The sequence below is a fragment of the Dasypus novemcinctus genome, chromosome 6 (genome assembly GCF_030445035.2).
Source record: "Dasypus novemcinctus isolate mDasNov1 chromosome 6, mDasNov1.1.hap2, whole genome shotgun sequence".
Lineage (NCBI taxonomy): Eukaryota > Metazoa > Chordata > Mammalia > Cingulata > Dasypodidae > Dasypus > Dasypus novemcinctus.
In genome coordinates this window covers 47,017,731-47,036,593 of record NC_080678.1, presented here as the reverse complement: position 1 = coordinate 47,036,593, position 18,863 = coordinate 47,017,731, and the positions used below count along the sequence as shown (strand labels likewise).

At 42.4% G+C, this 18,863-nt stretch overlaps 1 protein-coding gene across 2 annotated transcripts in view; it reads left to right on the top strand.

Annotated features, from left to right (window-relative positions):
- The first annotated feature begins 3,388 nt into the window (after positions 1–3,388).
- The window catches only part of HTR7 (5-hydroxytryptamine receptor 7), a 115,873-nt gene continuing 100,398 nt past the window's right edge, over positions 3,389–18,863 (top strand). The window contains exon 1 of one of the 2 annotated variants that reach the window (XM_004449982.5): positions 3,389–4,059. In XM_004449982.5, coding sequence (XP_004450039.1) covers positions 3,512–4,059 — 548 coding nt within the window. In that variant the 5' untranslated portion in view covers positions 3,389–3,511. The remainder of the gene's footprint in view (positions 4,060–18,863) is intronic. The other variant, XM_071215759.1, reaches the window with a different exon arrangement.

The window sequence follows — 18,863 nt, the reverse complement described above, 5'->3', positions numbered from 1 at the left end:
ACGCTCTGAGCTGCCCACGCAGAGTGCTGGCCCATGCAAATTGAATGTGGCCCCGCCCAGGAGAGCCGCCCTGTGTGGGAATGCCAACTCGTGTGGGAAAAGCTGCCCCGTGCAGGAGTGCCAGCTGACACAGAGAGCTGGTGCAGCAAGATGACCCAACAAGAGATACAGAGAAGAGAAAATAAGAAGACATAGCAGAACAGGGGAGCTGAGATGGCGCATAAGAGTAATCGCCTCTCTTCTACTCCAGAAAGGTCCCAGAATCGGTTCCCAGAGCGGCCTAATGAGAATACAAGCAGACACAGAAGAACACACAGTGAGACAATGGGGGGAATAAATAAAATAAATCTTTAAAAACAAAAGTAAAGATCATGATTTGATTTAGATGCCAACACTTCTATCTCCAGTACAAATGCCAAAGAGTGGGCACACCTTGATAGGGATTTTAAAACACCAGAAAACCCAGGGCAAAAGCAAATGACAAACTTGGATGAATGTCTAGGTATTTCAGGAATATTTTGTGAAGCTGTATCTTTAGCGTTTTGTGAGTAAACTGTGGAAAAATATATATGAGAATTTAGCATTTTTGTGAAAATACAATTATTTGTAGTAAATGGTGGAGGGAAACTGAAAGAATTCCAGATTGTTATGTCAAGATTCTGGAATAAGGGAAACGGACTTGGCCCAGTGGTTAGGGCGTCCGTCTACCACATGGGAGGTCCGCGGTTCAAACCCTGGGCCTTCTTGACCCATGTGGAGCTGGCCCATGTGCAGTGCTGATGCGTGCAAGGAGTGCCCTGCCACGCAGGGGTGTCCCCCGCATAGAGGAGCCCCACGTGCAAGGAGTGCGCCCCGTAAGGAAAGCCGCCCCAAGCAAAAAAAGTGCAGTCTGCCCAGGAATGGCACCGCCCACACTTCCCATGCCGCTGATGACAACAGAAGCAGACAAAGAAACAAGACGCAGCACATAGACACAGAGAACAGACAACCGGGGGTGGGGGGGGGGTGGGGGAGAATTAAATAAATAAAATAAAATAAATCTTAAAAAAAAAAAAGATTCTGGAATAAGACAATGATAGATGAAATTCAAACTGAAACATAAGCAAGGTAATGCTGCAGAAGCTGAGACTTACAATAACGATGCTTATATAGTGTGACAGCTTATAAATTAGAAAACCTAGCAACTTCTTAGGAAATACACTCAGCCATCACTAGAGGTAACATAATACAGGTGAGTGCTGTAAAAATGGGGGTTTAGACTTGATACAAATTGAAAATGGAAGAGGAAGTAACTTTGAAAATAGTATTCTAATTATTACTCAGCACATTTATATTCCCCACAATTAAAATGAAATATAAATATGCTGGGTAAGGGTTGGTAAGAGTGTTGGGGGTAAATGGTATTGACTGTAGATTTAAATAAAAATAAAACTGCTAATTTTCAAATTCTTTGTGCAATTAATTTATGTAGAATACTATTCAAAAGAGCCAAAACAGAATGTGTAAGCTGAGCTCAGTAGGATACTGAGGGGGAAAAAATTAAAATGAGAAAAATCAAAAGTACCTTGTGAAACTTATTGCTTTTAAGAATCTTGAAGACTTAAGACAATTCAAAATCTCAATTGAAAAATGAGACATTTCAGTGTAGTCATGTGTGATCTTAGAAAAGTCATTAAACCTCTCCAGGTTTGTATTTCCTTCTCTGTATCGAAGGGTGGACAAATTACTTTAGATAATTTCCAGCTGCCAGCTATCCATCTTTATTTGAGGTTATAGTTAATACTGACATAAGCAGGCTTGAGGAGACTTCTTCATCCATCTTCTTAATTATGAAATAGAATTGCTTTGTAGCCTAGATATTGTCTTCCACTCTTTCTCTGACCCAATGGATCGTTTTGCTTCTTCCACTAAAATGAGAATCTCTGAAATGCTGATAATAGCCAAAGAGCTGTGAACGTGGGTCCACCATTTAGGGATTTTTTTTCCCAGTTAAAAACTTTTTTTTTAGTGTGTAGGAGTAACATAAGCATATTAGTCAGATAAAACTGGGGTTGAATCCTTACTGTTATTTACCAGCTGATTGCAATAGTGACAGTGTTTCCTTATCTGGAAAATTAGGGCTAATACCTACCTTGAAGAATGAGAGCGTTATTCAGCATTCAGATCAATACATTCTGATGTTTCTGTTCCTTTTCTTTTTAACCCACGAGGGCCTATCTAGAAAAGAAAACAGATTTTATTATTTTTAGAGTCATAAACTGAAGGAATCATCGCTGGCTTCCAATAAAATCTTTAAACAAAATGGAATGAATCAAGCCTCACAAATAATAAAAATCAGCCACTCTGACAGGGTTTTAAATACCAAGGGGTTTCAGGCAATCAACTGACATCTCCAGGATTCTTCTGCACAACGTGATAACCGACCATTTCTTCAATATCTGTACTATTTCCAGAATGACATGGGAAAACTAACCCTCATTTCAGTATTAGGCTCTGAAGCCTGAATATACAGGCAGCCAGGGTCTATTTTCTGAGCCGAGAGGCCTGCTTCCAGATGCCTGGAGGGTTAGTCAGAATAGGTTTAAGGCCCCCTCCCCAGAACCCCAATCCAACCTTGGTACCACTTTCCCTTTTTGCTTCTTCTGAGCTCCCACCCCACCCCATTCTGCTGCCGCTTCTTTTCCACGTCGCTGACTCCCGTAAGTGGTCAAAATAGGAAACGGACGTTATCTATTTGTTGCTTAGTGTAGTAATCTAAAGGTCTTTATGATTAAAGGGAAAAAAAAGAAATCCCTCTCTCAGTTCTTCATTTTGCAATGAGTCTTAACGTCCGCTCGCTCCCTAGCCCTCTTAGCAAAATTCCCGCCTCCCACCAAACTGATTACTCCTGTGAGGCGGCTCTGGTCTGTTGAAGGGGTCTGAGTCTCCTGCCGCAAGGAAAGATCCCTGAGAGAAGCGGCTCAGATCCCGGAAGCGCGTGCAGCACGGCGCCCTCCGCACCGCGGGAGAGACGGCGGTCACTGCCCGGCCGGGGAAGCCCGTCCCCGGCGCGCACCAGGCGCAGGCAGTAGCCCGAGGCGGCGGCGGCGGCGGCGGGGACGCGGCGCGGTTGCCGCAGGGGAGCGACGGCGGCGGGCGCGAGGGGCGGGGCGGACTCCGCAACTTCTCCCGCGGCCTCCCGGGCGCTTTCCGCCGAGCCGCGTGGCTGCTGCGGGCTGCGGTGCGGTCAGCCGAGTCCCGCACGCGAGCCCGCGCGTCCCAGACGTCCGTCGGGTCTCCGAGGCTCTCCGGCAGGGAGTCCCAGCGCATCCACGCTTCCGCGGTGTCCGCAGGGGCTGGGGGTCCGTGGCGTGCGGGGCGGTGAGCTGGAGCCGGGGCGCCCCCCAGCGGCCGGAGCGGGCCCCATGGCAGGGCCGGGCGGAGTGCTGCGGGCGAGGTGAAGCCCCCGGGCCGGTAGCCGGAGCGCGTGGCGGGGGCGCCGGCTCCATGGGCAGCAGCGCACAGCGGCGCGATGATGGACGTTAACAGCAGCGGCCGCCCGGACCTCTACGGGCACCTCCGCTCCTTGCTACTGCCCGAGGTCGGGCGCGGGTTGCCCGACCTGAGCCCCGACGGCGGCGCCGGCCGGGTCGCCGGCTCCTGGGCACCGCATCTGCTGCGCGGGGCCCCCGAGGTGACGGCCAGCCCCTCGCCCACCTGGGACGCGCCCCGGGACAATGCCTCTGGCTGCGGGGAGCAGATCAACTACGGCAGAGCCGAGAAAGTTGTGATCGGCTCCATCCTGACGCTCATCACGCTGCTGACGATCGCCGGCAACTGCCTGGTGGTGATCTCGGTGTGCTTCGTCAAGAAGCTCCGCCAGCCCTCCAACTACCTAATCGTGTCCCTGGCGCTGGCCGACCTCTCGGTGGCCGTGGCGGTCATGCCCTTCGTCAGCGTCACTGACCTCATCGGGGGCAAGTGGATCTTTGGCCACTTCTTCTGCAATGTCTTCATTGCCATGGACGTCATGTGCTGCACCGCCTCGATCATGACCCTCTGCGTGATCAGCATCGACAGGTAAGGGTCGGGCTGCCGGCTCCCGGGGTCGGGCTGGAGATGTGCGGGCCGCTGAGCCCCGCGCGCTCGCATTTCCTGGGAGGATCAAGGCAGACTTCACCGCGGGATGAAGGGCTGCGCTCAAAACCTCACCCCAACAACCCAACACCAACCAAACAACTTCAGTTACAGCATAGTCTACGTAAACCTTTAAAAGAAAAGCCCGAAATATTCTGGTTTACTGTAGTGAGGATTTTAAGATATCCAAGTGAGAGTATTTGAGCATAAGCAGTTCCACCAAGGGGTCCGTCCCTTGGCTTGGTTTTCGCAGAAAGGGATTTGATGTGCCTGAGCTTTACAAACCCTTGGTATGAGACTTAAAGAGTCATTTCTTACCTTAAGAAATCAGCCTGAGAAGTCACTTTGATCTCCCAACTGTAGGAGCTACTCCCCAAGGCCAATGAAAGGACCTAGGGACTGACCTGGAATTGGGGGACTACAGGTGTTAAGCATTGCACCCCTATGATTGCTGATTCCGAATCACATTCTTTTGGAAATCTGTTTCAGTGTTTGGCAACGCTGCCCGAATCGTGCAAGCTTACTGCCTTGAGTCTTGCTCCCTATCTGAGTGGTTGGCTCTAACATTTCATCATATCCCTTGGGACTCTTCTCCTGAGTACTTCCCACTGGAGTAATTGAAACAGAGGTTGACCATCTGTCAGAGACGTTGGGGAAAAAAATTCCTGCTTTGGGTGTCTGAGTGGATTGAGACCCCCAGGGTTTTTTTTCAGACTCAAATATCAGGAGTCTGAAATGGAGCTGGTCGTTGACCTTAGAAATATTTGTGCAGTGAACAACTTTAAGTATTCTGTTTTGGCTACAGCAGAAATCTCTGCTTCTCTTGAAACTGAAATTTTAAACCTTCACCCTCACACTAGAAATTCTGTTGGTGTTTTAAAAACCTCTTTTCCTCACAGCACTAATATCCTGTTGTGATTAATGACACAGAGAAATGGTTGCTTATTTCCTTAGTAGACCTACAGAACCTTTAAATGGGTACACCTGCCAGCATAGGAGAACTAATTGATGGCTCTGTACATAAAATGACAGTGTTTTAAAGGATGGTGTGGCAAAAAACTGAGATTTTTCTTTTTCTTCTTGCAAATACAGCTATTTTGTGGTTTGTCAATATCTGACATGTTCCATTATTTTGCTGTTTGACCAGGATTTATAATTACTAAGTAAAGGGAATGATAGGAAAGGGGATAGTTTAAAAAAAAATACATTGTAGCTGCCTTTAGTTAAAGGTCTAGATTATATTTTTAAAAAACTGATACTGCTATTTTATATATTATAGTAGGAGCTTCTGACAGCAAACGAAATTATTTTAAAAGCAGAGCATGATATGCATATGTGTGAATATTTGCTCCAAACTTGGCAACTGAGATTCTGAATTATTGTAGTTAAGGATGAAAAAAACATGTGCATTTACAGTCTGACTGTGACAACAGGAATTAGGAGAGTGCAATATACATAGTAAGTATATATAAATTATTATAAGTGCAGAAACCTGACTGCTCCACCAACCAAAACAGTGCTTCTTGCATGAATGGACTCATTTTAAATGGAATTTAGTGTAATAAAACCCTAAACAATTTGTGTTACAAGCAAAGAATTTATAATCCTTTGCTTTTCATATTTGATAAATGATAAATATACAGCACTGTACACTAACTTACCTCTTAAGACAGCCAGTGCTCCTGTTCTTTAGGGCACATTGAGATTTGGCAGGTTTGGCCAGGACCACCCCATGATTCCTGATACTGTTAGCGGAAAGCTCTGGGTTCTGGGCTTTTAAGTTCTTGGCTTATGTCACATAAAAGAATTTAAGGACATGCCATAGGGTAGGCAAGGGAGTAAAGAGTTTATTAAGAAACAAGAAAATGAGAAAAGTACAGGGTCTGAGGCATGAACTGCAGAGTGAGGTGCAGGTGGAGGCCCTGGTCAGGCCTTTTTAAAGGCTTTCTTCCTCTCCCTTCATAATCTTGGGGGAGGGGCCCCAGCTGTTTGCAGTTCTGATTGGGTACCCCACCCGTCAGTTCCCAGGGGGCCAATGGTGTTGCCTTTTGAGGGTATCCCAGGCTTTTCTTAGACCGTGAATGGGATTCTCCTTCCAAATGGGATTTTTCTGGGCAGCGTCTCATGGCCATGTGGTCTGCTGGGCCAGCCACCTTCCCCCTTTCAGTATACTAACCTGCCTCAATATGAGCTAAAGGCATTCTTCACCTAGTGTTCATGTGTGACTTAGTACCAGCAAGACCATTCTAAATACAGAGGTGCTTAATCCTTCTTAGCAAGTGCTTCTTATTTCTTCATCAACTATTGCCTTATCATTATAACAAATCACAGTCATGTGGGGATGTGGATTCTCCTTTGTCATTTTCTTACAAGAATTGTGCCATTGGTGAATTCTGCTAAAAATGATTTTAGGAGATCAACATATTATTTCTTCAGATAAAATGAAGAACTAATAAAATTGGAAGATACAGATTACTTTTCTTTTAAGAACACACTGAACTAAAAATGAGAAAAAGGAAGGTGCATTTGATATCTAAGGTGAATTATTTCTGAAAAGAATGTTTTCTTCAACTTCATTGTAGAATTTGATAGATAATATAAAATATGCTAAGAAAAATTATGAAAAAAATTTAAACTTCATTCATTCCTTCTGGGGTACCTAATATAGCTTGCACTGTGCCCTGTGTAGTATATTCAAGGATGAATAGCAACATTCCTGCTTTTGAGCTCATAGTGTGGAGATCTGATGGACATTTTACCTTTCCAAAATTGAACCTTTGATTTTTCTTAAATACTTTTTTCCATACTGGGCAGTTCCTCTAGTTTTTCCCATGCAATGCCAAAGTTCCCATCCCCACCCCTCTCAGATCATGACTCATTCCCTGAAAAGGTAGCGGGCATTAGATGGGAACTCCCTTATCATTCCTTTACCATACACTCTTCCCTGCGTCTGTACTTTTTTTTTTCCTTCCAGTTATTTTAAAAACAAGAAAACATTGTATCCCAGCAAAGGCCACACCAGCTGTACTTCATATCCCACTCCCTCACCTTCCAAAGGACTTACATTCATCTCTTATCGTTTATCTGTCTTCACCGTCCCCCCCCCCCCCCCTTGCTGGATCAAGATCAACAGCATACAAATAAGCTCTTGGTCTTCTATCTTTAAGACCCCATTCTTTGCCTCCACTTCTCCTTCCAGTTACAACTCTACTTTATAGTTAAGCTGTTCAAAGAACTGTGCCTAAATCCTGTCTTTATCGCCTTACCCCATTAGATAGATGAGTTTAACACTAGTCTGTCACCAAGTCTGTTGCAAGGTTCTCTTAACCGGCCTCCGTGGTTCCACTTCTGTCTACTTTTCATTCATACCCTGAAAGGAAGCTAGAATGAGCTTTAAAATTTTTTTTAAAAATGAAATAAAACTTACGTAGTATGAAATGCACAGATCTTAAATGTACAATTTGATGAGTTTTGTCAAATGTATACATCCATGTAATCAACACTCTAATCAAGACAGCGAATATTTTTGTCATCCCAGAAAGTTCTCTTGTGCTTCTTTTAGAATGATCATTTAAAAATGGAAATCAAATTACCATTTTTATACAGTTTAAAAACCTGAAAAACAGTTCTATATATTGCCTAGGGAAGTTTATATAAAGAGTAAAAGCATAAAACAGTGCAGAGGAATAACAAACACCCAATTCCAGAGAGTGGTTATCTTTGGTGGGGTGGGGAGTGGGGGGGAGAGTATGATCAGTGAGTGCTGCATGTATCGACTGTTTCAGTTTCCTGGCTGCTAAAATACTACACAGTGAGTTGACTTAAACAACAGGGAATTTATTGGCTCATGGCTTTGAGGCTATGAGGAGTCCTAAATTGAGACCTTAGTGAGGTAATGCTTTCTCTCTGGGACTGTGGCATTCTGGGGCTGGCTGCCAGCAATCTTGGACATTAGCTTTTCTGTCATGTGGCACATCTTCTTCTCTCCCAGGTTCTGTTATCTTCCAGCTTCTTGCTGCTCCTTGTGGCTCTCTTTTTCTCTCTGCTTGAATTTCATTCTGTTTATAAAGGACTTCACTAATCTGGATTAAACCCCAACCTGAGGGGAGTAGATGTGGCTCAAGCAGTTGAGCACCTGCTTCACACATGGGAGGTCCTGGGTTTGCTTCCCAGTGCCTCCTAGAAAAAAAACCAAAACAAACAACAGGCAAAATAAACTATGGAACCAACTCAGGGGAGCCAATGTGGCTCAGTGGTTGAGCTCCGGCTTCTTAATTACAAGGTCCAGGTTCAATCCCTGGCCCTTGTGCCTCAAAAAAAACCAAAAACCAAATCCAAGCTGAAAACAAACAAGAGCACAAACAAAAAACCTCAATCTGATTCAGTTCCTTAACTGATGTAACATCTTCAAGACGTTGGGAAGTTGGGTTGGGACCCGAGCATGCCATTTGTGGGGGCATGATTCAGTCCCCAACATCCCCTATATAGGTAATATAGTGTTTTGTTTCTTCATCTGGGTGGTATGTACATTCTTGTTATACTTTCTGTAACTCTTTCGTGTGTCTGAAATATTTTTTATAACTTTTTATTGAAATACAGTTTTCATATAGAAAAGGACACAGTACTAAGAACTTGATGTTTTTTTGCAAAGTGAACACTTTCCCATGTAATCAGCAACCAGATGAAGAAATAGATCATTAGTAAATCCCAGAGACCCTTTCCTGCCTTTTCCTAATCTCTAGTACTCTTAAAGATAACCATTGTCTTGATTTCTAGCATCATAAATTTGAGTCTAGAACTTCATATTAATGGAACAATATGGTATGTATTATATAACCTTTTGAATCTGGGTTCTTTTGCACAATGCAACGTGGTTTATTCATTTTTCTTGCTGAGCACTATTCCGTTGTGTCAATATGTCATAACGTGTTTTACTATTCACCTGTAGATGGATGCTTGGGTTATTTCCAGTTTCTGGCTATTATTAATATTGTTGCTATGAACATTCATGTACAAATCATTTTGTGGACATGTTTTCATTTCTCTTGAGTAAAAAGTTTCCTTAGAGCATTTTAATTCTAGCCACCTGCTCACGCCGTTTGTGTTATTGTTGTCATGCATTTAAAATCTATATATTTTAAAAATCTATTAGATGTTACTTTTATTATTGTTGTAGGCAACCAAAATTTTATTTACTCACATGTATACTTATTCCACAGCTATTTATTTCTGCATTACCATGATTTCATCTGGGATGATTTTCTTTTGCCTAGATTCCTGTTAGTTTTTTTTGAAAATTAAAAAAAAATTTTTTTTCCTGAGTTTTCTGTGACAAAATGTCTTAATTCTGCCTTCTTTTTTGAATGTTTTCTCTGAGTATGGGGTTCTATATCTGCAGTCCTCCTTCCCCCCACCCCAGCACTTTAAAACATTATTCCATTGTCTTTGGGCTTCCATCATTTCTGTTAAAAATTCAGCCATCAGCCAGCATTATTATTTCTCCTTTGAAGATAGTGTCTGTTTTCCTCTTGATGCTTCTAAGATTTTCTCTTTGTCTTTAGTTTATATTAGTTTTTATATTAGGTCCCTAGATCTTGCTTTATATAATGACTAATTTTTGTTGTTATTTTTTATTAATCCTGCTTGGTGTTCTTAGTGACTTTTGAATTTGTGCATTGATATCTTTAATTAGTTTGCTGTTATCTCTTCAAATATTTTTACTGCCCCATTCTTTCTCTCCTCTTCTATGGCTCCAAATACATATATTTTAGACCTTCATACCATATTCAACATCGAGTACACACTTTTCTGTATTTTCCACTTTACTTTTTCCTGTGCTTTAGTTTGAAATTTTTCTCACCAGCTTTCCAATGTATTAATCATCTCTTTTGCTATGTCTAATCTCTTCTTCAACCTGTCTGTTGAGTTCTTAATTTCAATTGTATTTTACAAAACCAGAATTTCCATTTGATTCTTTTTGTTGATTCTTATTCTTTGGTGAAATTTTTACCTTTTCATCTTTCTCCACCTTGCATTATATAGTTTTTGAGTATGTTAATCATAGACTCCTGTTTACTATCTGGATTACTTGTGGTTTCTTTGTCTAATCTGTTTTATTCTCTAGGTTTGTATCTTGGCATGACTGGCACATTTTTATTGTATATTCAACATTTGTATGAAAAATTATAAATGTCTGGATGATGTTATTTTCTCCCAGAGAAAGTAGCTGCTAGGCAGGCATATTGGAGGTCTGATTATTTTAATGCAGTTAGGGACTGATCTCATTGTAGGCTGTTTTTTTTTTTTAAAGATTTGTTTTATTTATTTATCCCCTTCCCCCCCATTGTTTGTGTTTGCTGTCTGTTCTTTGTAGCCATTTGTTGTATACTCTCTGTGTCTGCTTGTTTTTTTTAGGAGGCACCCGGGAACCAAACCTGGGACCTCCTATGTGAGAGGTACTCAATCGCTTGAGCCAACTCAGTTCCTTGCTTTGTTGTATCTCTCATTGTCTTTCCTCTTTTTGTGTGTGTATCCTTGTTTCATCATCTTGTTGCTTCAGCTTGCCACGCCTGCCCATGGTGCAGCTTGCTGTCTTGCTTGTCTTCTCCAGGAAGCCCTAGAAACTGAACCCGGGACCTCCCATATGGTAGGCAGGAGCTCAACTACTTGAGCCACATCTGCTTCCCTGTGTTTTAGTTTTGATAAAGCTCTATCTGCCACTGGCAGGTGCCCTTTTCCAGGTTGTAGTCTTTTTGGGATTTCAGCTAAGAGCTGGCAGTAATTTTGGTGCTCTCTCCCCCTGGCTAGTTCCTAACTCTTAATTTTTCTCTTAGCACTGTGACACTGTCAAAACTCCCACTGAAAACTGGGAGATTTTCCATGGCTTCTTAGCTTACTAATTCAGCAACTATCTTGAGGCAATACCAGCCAAATGTTGGGCTTGATTTTCTGCACCTCCCTTCTCACTGGGACCTTGACCTCTCAAATCTCTAATTTTTGTTTCTCTATTCCCAGGAGACTGCCAGAAGTTTTGGTATTTTTGTCTCTTACTAGCAACACTCTGCTGAGACTCTTTTACAGGGCCCACAGCCCCTTTACCCCTCAAGCAGTTTTGGCAAATGCCCCAAGGGAAAATGGCTATGGAATGTTGGTTCACCTCTCTCTAGTTCTCTCCTCTCCAGGATTTTGTCCTGGTTGTTTCAGGAACTCTGCATTGCCTTTATTTTTTTTTATTATTTTTTTAATTTTTTTAATTTTTAATAAAATTTATTAGATTCATCACACATAAACACCAGTTCCAAAGAGGGGCCATCTGACCTGGTAGTTAACCCCATCGGCCATGACCATAACTCCCATGGGTCTCTTTAGCCCTCGAAGGAACCGATATCTGGGGGTTGTATCTGCTTTATCTGTCTCTCAGACTCTGCTCAGTTGTGCATAAGGGCAATCCTTCTGACAGCCTCCAGACTCTTTTTTAGAGACTCGTAGCCATATAAACTCATTTCTCCTTTCTATTTCCCCCTTACATTAGGTCAAACAGCATTTTAAAGTCATGTTATTTTATGTAGACAGGGATATTCCGCTGATCCGCGTTGAACCTTCCGTATAAGGTCATTTTCCAGTTGCATCATCAGTTGGTAGTTGATAGTGGTCCCTCGGTGCCAGGGAGGCTCATCCCCGGGTGTCACGTCCCACGCTGGGGGGAAGGCATTGCATTTACATGCTGAGTTTGGCTTCGATGCATTGCCTTTAAACAAATGTGTGTATTGGTGTTTGTGCTAGTTGTTTTCAGCAGAAGCATTGGTCTGAAGCATCAGGTAACCCCATCATAACCAGAAGTAGACATGTACCTGCAATATTTTACTTTATTTTTATTTATTTATTTATCTTTTATTTCTCTCCTTTTGCCCCCTACCCCTCCCCCCAGTTGTCTGTTCTCTGTGTCTACTTGCTGCATGTTCTTCTTTGTCCACTTCTGTTGTCTGTGGCAGGGGAATCTGTGTTTCTTTTTGTTGTGTCATCTTGTGTCAGTTCTCCATGTGTGCGGTGCCGTTCTTGGGCAGGCTGAACTTTCACGCTGGGCAGCTCTCCTTATGGGGTGCACTCCTTGTGTTTGGGGCTCCCCTATGCAGGGGACACCCCTGTGTGGCACGGCACTCCTTGCACACATCAGCACGGCGCATGGGCCAGCTCCACATGGGTCAAGGAGGCCCGGGGTTTGAACCACGGACCTCCCATGTAGTAGACGGATGCCCTAACCACTGGGCCAAGTCTGCTTTCCCAATATTTTAAATATATACAAGTATGGAAATAAAACCTTATAAATTTCCTGCTTAAAATCCTTCATTGGATTTCATGTCACATGAAATAAAATTCAAACCCTTTAGCACATCTATAGGCATACCTTGTTTTATTGTGCTTTGCTTTATTATGCTTTGCAGATTTTGCACTTTTTACAAATTGAAGATTTTTGGAAACCCTGTGTTGAGCAAGTTTAGCAGGCCATTTTTCCAACAGCATGTGCTCACTACATGTCCCTGTGTCACATTTCAGTTAAGTATGTACACTATTTTCTTCAACAATGCTACTGCACATTTAATAGACCATACTATAGTGTACACATAACTTTCATATGTACTTGGAATCCAAAAAATTTGTGTGACTCTCTTTATTGCAATATTTGCTTTATTGTGGTGATCTGGAACTGAACTCGCATTATCTCTGAGGTATGCCTGAACAAGAGCCCTGATTTGTCCCTTTGCTCCCAGTGGCTTGTACTATGTTCTGTCTTGCTGTCCACATTCCAGTCATATTGGCCTTTTTTACTTTCTCCATCACGTCAAACTTTTTCCTGCATCAGGTCCATCCATGTAAACCCACCAAATAATTTATTTGCAAAATCTTAATTTCATGTCCCTTAATTTCATGATTCCAAATTGGGAAGCTTAAAAGTGTTTAACCTTGGAGATTAGCAACAATTAAAAGTTTGAAAATACTAAGTTTTGGCAAAGAACTTTCATACATTGCTAGTGGGAGTGTAAATTGGTGCAATCCCTTTGGAAATGCTTAGGCATTATCAAATAATGTCGAAGATACCTATATCCTATGACTCTACTGTTGTACCATTAGATATATGTCAGAGAGACAGACTCCTGTCCACTGAAAGTTTTATAGAAGAAAATTTATAATATCTGCAAACTTGAAACCCCAGAATGTGAAATAATCCAAAGGGTTATCAGTAGTAGAAGGGATAAATTGGTTGTGGTATATTCACACAATGGAATACTCTTCATTGGTGGTTTCAAACTTGAGCATGCTCAATCAGAATTACCTGGAGAGCTTATTAAAACTGATTGCTGGGAGTAGATATAGCTCAAGTGGCTAAGTACCTGCTTCCCATGTGCCTGGGTTCAATCCCTGGTACTTCCTAAAAAACAAACAAACAAACAAAAAAACAGATTGCTGGAACCTATCTTGAGAGTTTCTGATTTGGTAAATCTGTGGTAGGGTCCAACAATTTACATTTCAAACAAATTCCCAGGTGATTCTGATGCTTCTGGTCTTGGGACCTTCCTTGAGAATTGCAGCGATCAAAATGAAGAGACTATATCTAAACACTGCAACCAGATGAATATCATAAAGTAATTTTTAAAATTTATTATAAAAATGAAGAGTACAGCATAATGAACCCTGATGTATCCATCAGATAACTTAAACTGTGAATCAATTTATGGCTAAGCTATTCAGTGTATACTTTGCAACTCCTTCCCACTCTCCCATTATTTTAAATCAAATTCAGATATCATCATTTCATCCATAAATTCTGGGGTCATAAACATAATGCTGAGCAGAAGAAACAAAGTACAAAAGACTACATAGAATCTGATTCCATTCATACAAATATTTAAAACAAACAAAATTGTTTAGGGACTTGTGTAAGTAGTAATATTATAAAGAAAGGAAAGGCATATATATCTGAGAATAGTGACTACTACTAAGTGGGCAGGAAGGGATTATGATCAGAGAGTTGTGCCTCTGAGGGGCTGATAATGTTCTGTTTTTTGACTGGAATGGTAGTTATATTGGTGTTCACTTTTTAAATTATTGTTTTAAGTGCCCATGTATATTTAGGTGCTTTTCCATATATGTTCTTCATTTTATAATAAAAAGGACAAAAGCAGTTGATGACATCTTGTGGGGCATATTTTTATTTGTGCTTGATTAATTTGAGCAGATTCACTTATTCCTTTAATGCCATCATCAACCATTAGCACTTAGCTTCGTGCGTGAGGGTGGGGGTCATCTTTGGGTTGTCCACGGTTACAGGAACTCATCTGGCTCATTTACAAGAGCCATAATATTTCCTTCTGACTGGTTTTTGGCTGAAGCCTTGCTTCCTCGCCAGGTACTGTGACTCATTCCCTTCGATTATCTGAGTTCTGTTCTTGGCTTTAATTCTGCTGTGATCAGCAGCGCAGGGTGCGTTCTGGCTTTTCCGGATCACCTTTCTTTTCGAAGGAAGTCATCGATGCTCATCACTAAAATTAATTTTCAGATACATTTTGCAAGGTAATGGAATCTTTTCCTAGTTTGCTATAGGGTAGATGGTTGGGAAGGTGAGAGACAGAACAGGTCTTCTGCTCTATTCTTTTGTGAGGTAACATTTCCCATAAACTGTTTTTTCCTTTTTAAATTAACTGGCAGGAAGTAACACCGCAGGGTAGAAATGCTAACAGAAATGGTTAGTGTTTTGTTGTTTACAGATGGCTTTCCACACACAGAACTTCCTTTGATCCTTCCTATAGCTCTGTGGGGTGGACATTATTTCCCCCCCCTTGGATTAGGAGGAAGCACCCCTCGAGGCTCAGAGGGGTGAAGTGACTTGTCCAAGAACATAGTTTGTCAGGATGGAACCAGTGTTCAAAACCTATTCAAGTACTAAGTAAACACTTTTTTTCTCTATTAATCTGTTTAAGGAACATAGTCAGGGCCCATGTTGAAGGTGCTGACTTGATCCTGAGTTAGGTCTTAAATGTTGAATTGGACTGGCGATGGAAAGGTGGGAGGGTATTCCAGGCTGGGGAACAGAGTATGCAAGAGCCTATGGGAATCATGAATCCATCTGGAGTGAACTCAGAAGGGAGCAGAAAAGCACTCCAAGGTCAGGAACAGCATCGGGAAAGCCTGCGCAGATTGAACTACACCCCTTGTGGCCTAGCCCGACCTTCATTTCCCCCTTCCTCCTTAGTTGTAGGAGTCCTTATTTTTACTGGGAAGTAAAGAATAAAGACTACATTTCTAAGCCTCTCTTGCAACCATGTGTGGCCACGCTACTACATTTTGGCCCTAGAGATGTAAGCAGGAGTATTGTGTGTCACCTTCTCAGAAACTTCTTTAAGGACAGTGGCGTGTGCTCTTTCCCTTTTCTGTTATGTCCTTTCCTGCATTTTGTGGCCTGGAATGTGGATATGATGATTAAGACTTGGGCCTTCTTCTTGGTCAGCTGGGTCACAAGGGCCTCACTTGGGAAGGAGGAACAGTGAGCTGGAAAGGTAGTCTGGGTCCTGGAGGGTTGTTGGAACTCCATCTTCTTACTGATTGACAGAAACCATTATTTTGTCTATCACACACAGCTGAACTTAATCCCAACTGCTAAGCCCAAAGACAGTTTCTTCATTCACTCGGCCTTTCCACAAGTGTCCACATACATTTCCTAAAACATCATTGTGAAGGTGTCATTGTGTCAGTCTCTGGAAGCCCTTTAGGGATAACAGCTACCAGCTTTGAGGACCTTTTGTGCTACATCAGTTCCTACACACTTTACACATGGCATCTCGCTTAATCTTCACAGCACCCTTGAGTGTCTATTATTGAGTGTCTGTGTTGGTCAAAGGGGAGCAATAGAGTACAGACATTTTTAATCCCATTTTGTAGGTGAGGAAGACTAGGAAACTCGTACACATTGGGTGTGGCAAAAACAGCATCTGACTCAAAAGCCTTTCACTGTATCCTCAGGGGTTTCCCAATGTTGGGTGCATGAAATGAAGGAGGATATTGTTAGTATAGCATTCAAAGCCCTTTATGATTTGACTGCAGCCTCCTTTATAACCTTAATCTAACTGACTCCTTCACTGAGAACCTCCTTTTCAACAATAAGTCAGAACAGAACTAATGCTCTTAACCCCCCAACTTGTTCCTCTTTCAAGGTTCCACCCCAACAAATCACAGCACTCTGCACTCAGCAGCTTTGCTGGATATCTGGGCATCATCCCTCAGTCTTCCCACCCCCAATGCTGTACTCTCACCAGTTGGTCAGCAGGTCCTGCTGATTGACGTTCCACTTTGCTTTCATACCACCCTCTCCCCTCCACCCAGTACCTCAGCTGAAGCTGGACCACTCAGAGCAGCTTCCTTCCACGGCCTCCCTGGAGCCACCCTTGCCCCCAGGTTAATGCAGTGTGCACCACCCTGGCTGCACATTAGAATCACCTGGGCAATGTTGAAAAAATGCCATTGTTCAGGCTCTACCTCTAGATCAGGGGTTCTTAACAAGGGGTCCTGAGCTTGAATTTGAAATTCAGAAAAACCTTATTCTTGAGGGGACGTGTTTGTGCGGGTACGATATATTTATTAAATGACACACAATATAGTGTGGACTTAGTAAGGGGTCCATGTTTTTCACCTGCCTGGCAAAGGGGTCCATGGAACAGAAAAGGTTAAGAACCCCTGCTCTAGATCTTGAGATCTAGAGAGCCTGATTTAATTGGTCTGGATGGATCTGGCCATCAGTGTGTTTGAAAATATCTCCAGGTGATTCTAATATGTATCCTGAGTTGGGTTGTTCTTTAGAAAATGCCAATGTGATTATACCCATGGTTTCCAAACTTAGTCACTCAGGAGTCTTTAAAAATTCCAAAGCCTAGGCCATGCCCTAGACCAATTAAATTACAGCATCTGGGGATGGGAATCATGCATCTATATATTTTGAAGCTCCCAGGGGATTCCATTGTGCAGACAAATTTGGGCATTACTGGATTCTGCTCTTCCCCTGCTTAAGACTCACTTAACCTCATATTTTTTGAATGTAACATTTAAAAGAAAATAAAGAAGAAGAAAAAACACTCACTTAATGGGATCCCCCGTACTTGGGATAAGATCCCAAATCGTTAATGTGACCTAAAAGACTGTGTAATCTGGCTCCTGCCTAGCTCCCTAGATCAGGGTTGGCAGACTTTTCCTTAAAGGGCCAGATAGTAAATATTTTAGGCTTACAGGCCATGTGGTCTCTGTTGCAACTACTGAATTCTACCATCGTGGCATGAAATACTTCAGAAACGTGTGGGTGTAGCTACATTTCAATAAAACTTTGTTTATGGATACCGAAATTTGAGTTTCATATACTTTTCAAATACACGGAAGTATTCTTTTTTACTTAAAAAAATGTAAAAAATATTCTTAGCTGGAGGGCATATGAAAAACTGGAATCTTGACCTTAATTTGCTGATCCCTGCCCTAGATTCAGTTCCCTCCATCTCAGTCTCTCTCTTTTTCCCTCTTTCCTTCTCTCTCCTTCCCTCTCTGCCCTATGTTTTGGTGACACAGGTCTTCTTTCAGTTCCTTTCATGTTCAGGGGTTCAGGACCTTCACAAGTCTCTCCCCACCTCCCTACTCTATCGCAAGCATTCTTCTACCTCTTTTGGCTGCTTGATTCTTATCACTCTTCAGGCAGGTTCTTGATTACATTTTATTGTCTCATGGAACATTCCTGGACTCCCAGGCTGTGTGTTTTCTTACCACCACTCATCTCAATTTGTAATTAATTATTTGTGAAATTAATTGTACTCAATTAATGATTTGTGGGATCATCTGTACGTTCTACATGATTACATCCCCTGTCCCCAGCTCAGCATCTGGCACATAATAGGTGTTCAGTAAATCTCTGTGGATTGACCAAGGAAGGAAGAAAGGAATGGTGCTTTTAATTCCCAATTCCACATTTCCGGCCTTGACTTTTTATTCTCCAGCTTCCTACAAAACATCTCTCTTGGTAACGGCAGAGAAGTTTATTTGGGAAACCTAATTAGGATTAGAAGATTGGTTAAAATAGAAGCAGCGTGGAGGCAGTTGGACAGTCCCAAGGGATTGTCCTATTAAGCTGTAGTAGGCTGATGAGTCACTTTCTGCTCTCCATGCATATACAGAATATTGACATTAACAAAGCCGCCTTCAATGGCTGGCAAAGCAGGGAAGCCAGAGCATTTTAGAGTCAGGAACCTGCTCTTTCTCACCATCATTGCTGTGCCATGTGAAACGAAAATCATAGAGCCTTTTTCTTTTATTGAATACACATATTTTTCAGAAGATTTCTGATTTAGGTATTATAGAAATAAATGGGGGAAAAATATATATATAATGTATGTTTATATATATATGTATTGCCAGATGTGAAAGTCCACATAAACCAGAATGAAGAGCCTGGGGGTGGGGGTGGCCCGTAGGTGATACCCAGGAAGAGGAGGCTAATACTGGCAATAGAGATCCCATTTGTTGAATGTGTGCTATGTGCAGGGCTCAGTGCCCAGCCTTTATATGATTCATCTCCTTCAATCCCAAGACCACTACTGCACTCTTATCCACCTCATACCATGCACCCCCCTCCCATGATGCTGACAGAGGCCAAGTAACGTGCCCCAGGGCACACAGGTAGGAAGGAGGGCAGGCAGAAGGAATGGATACAGGTTTTTTTG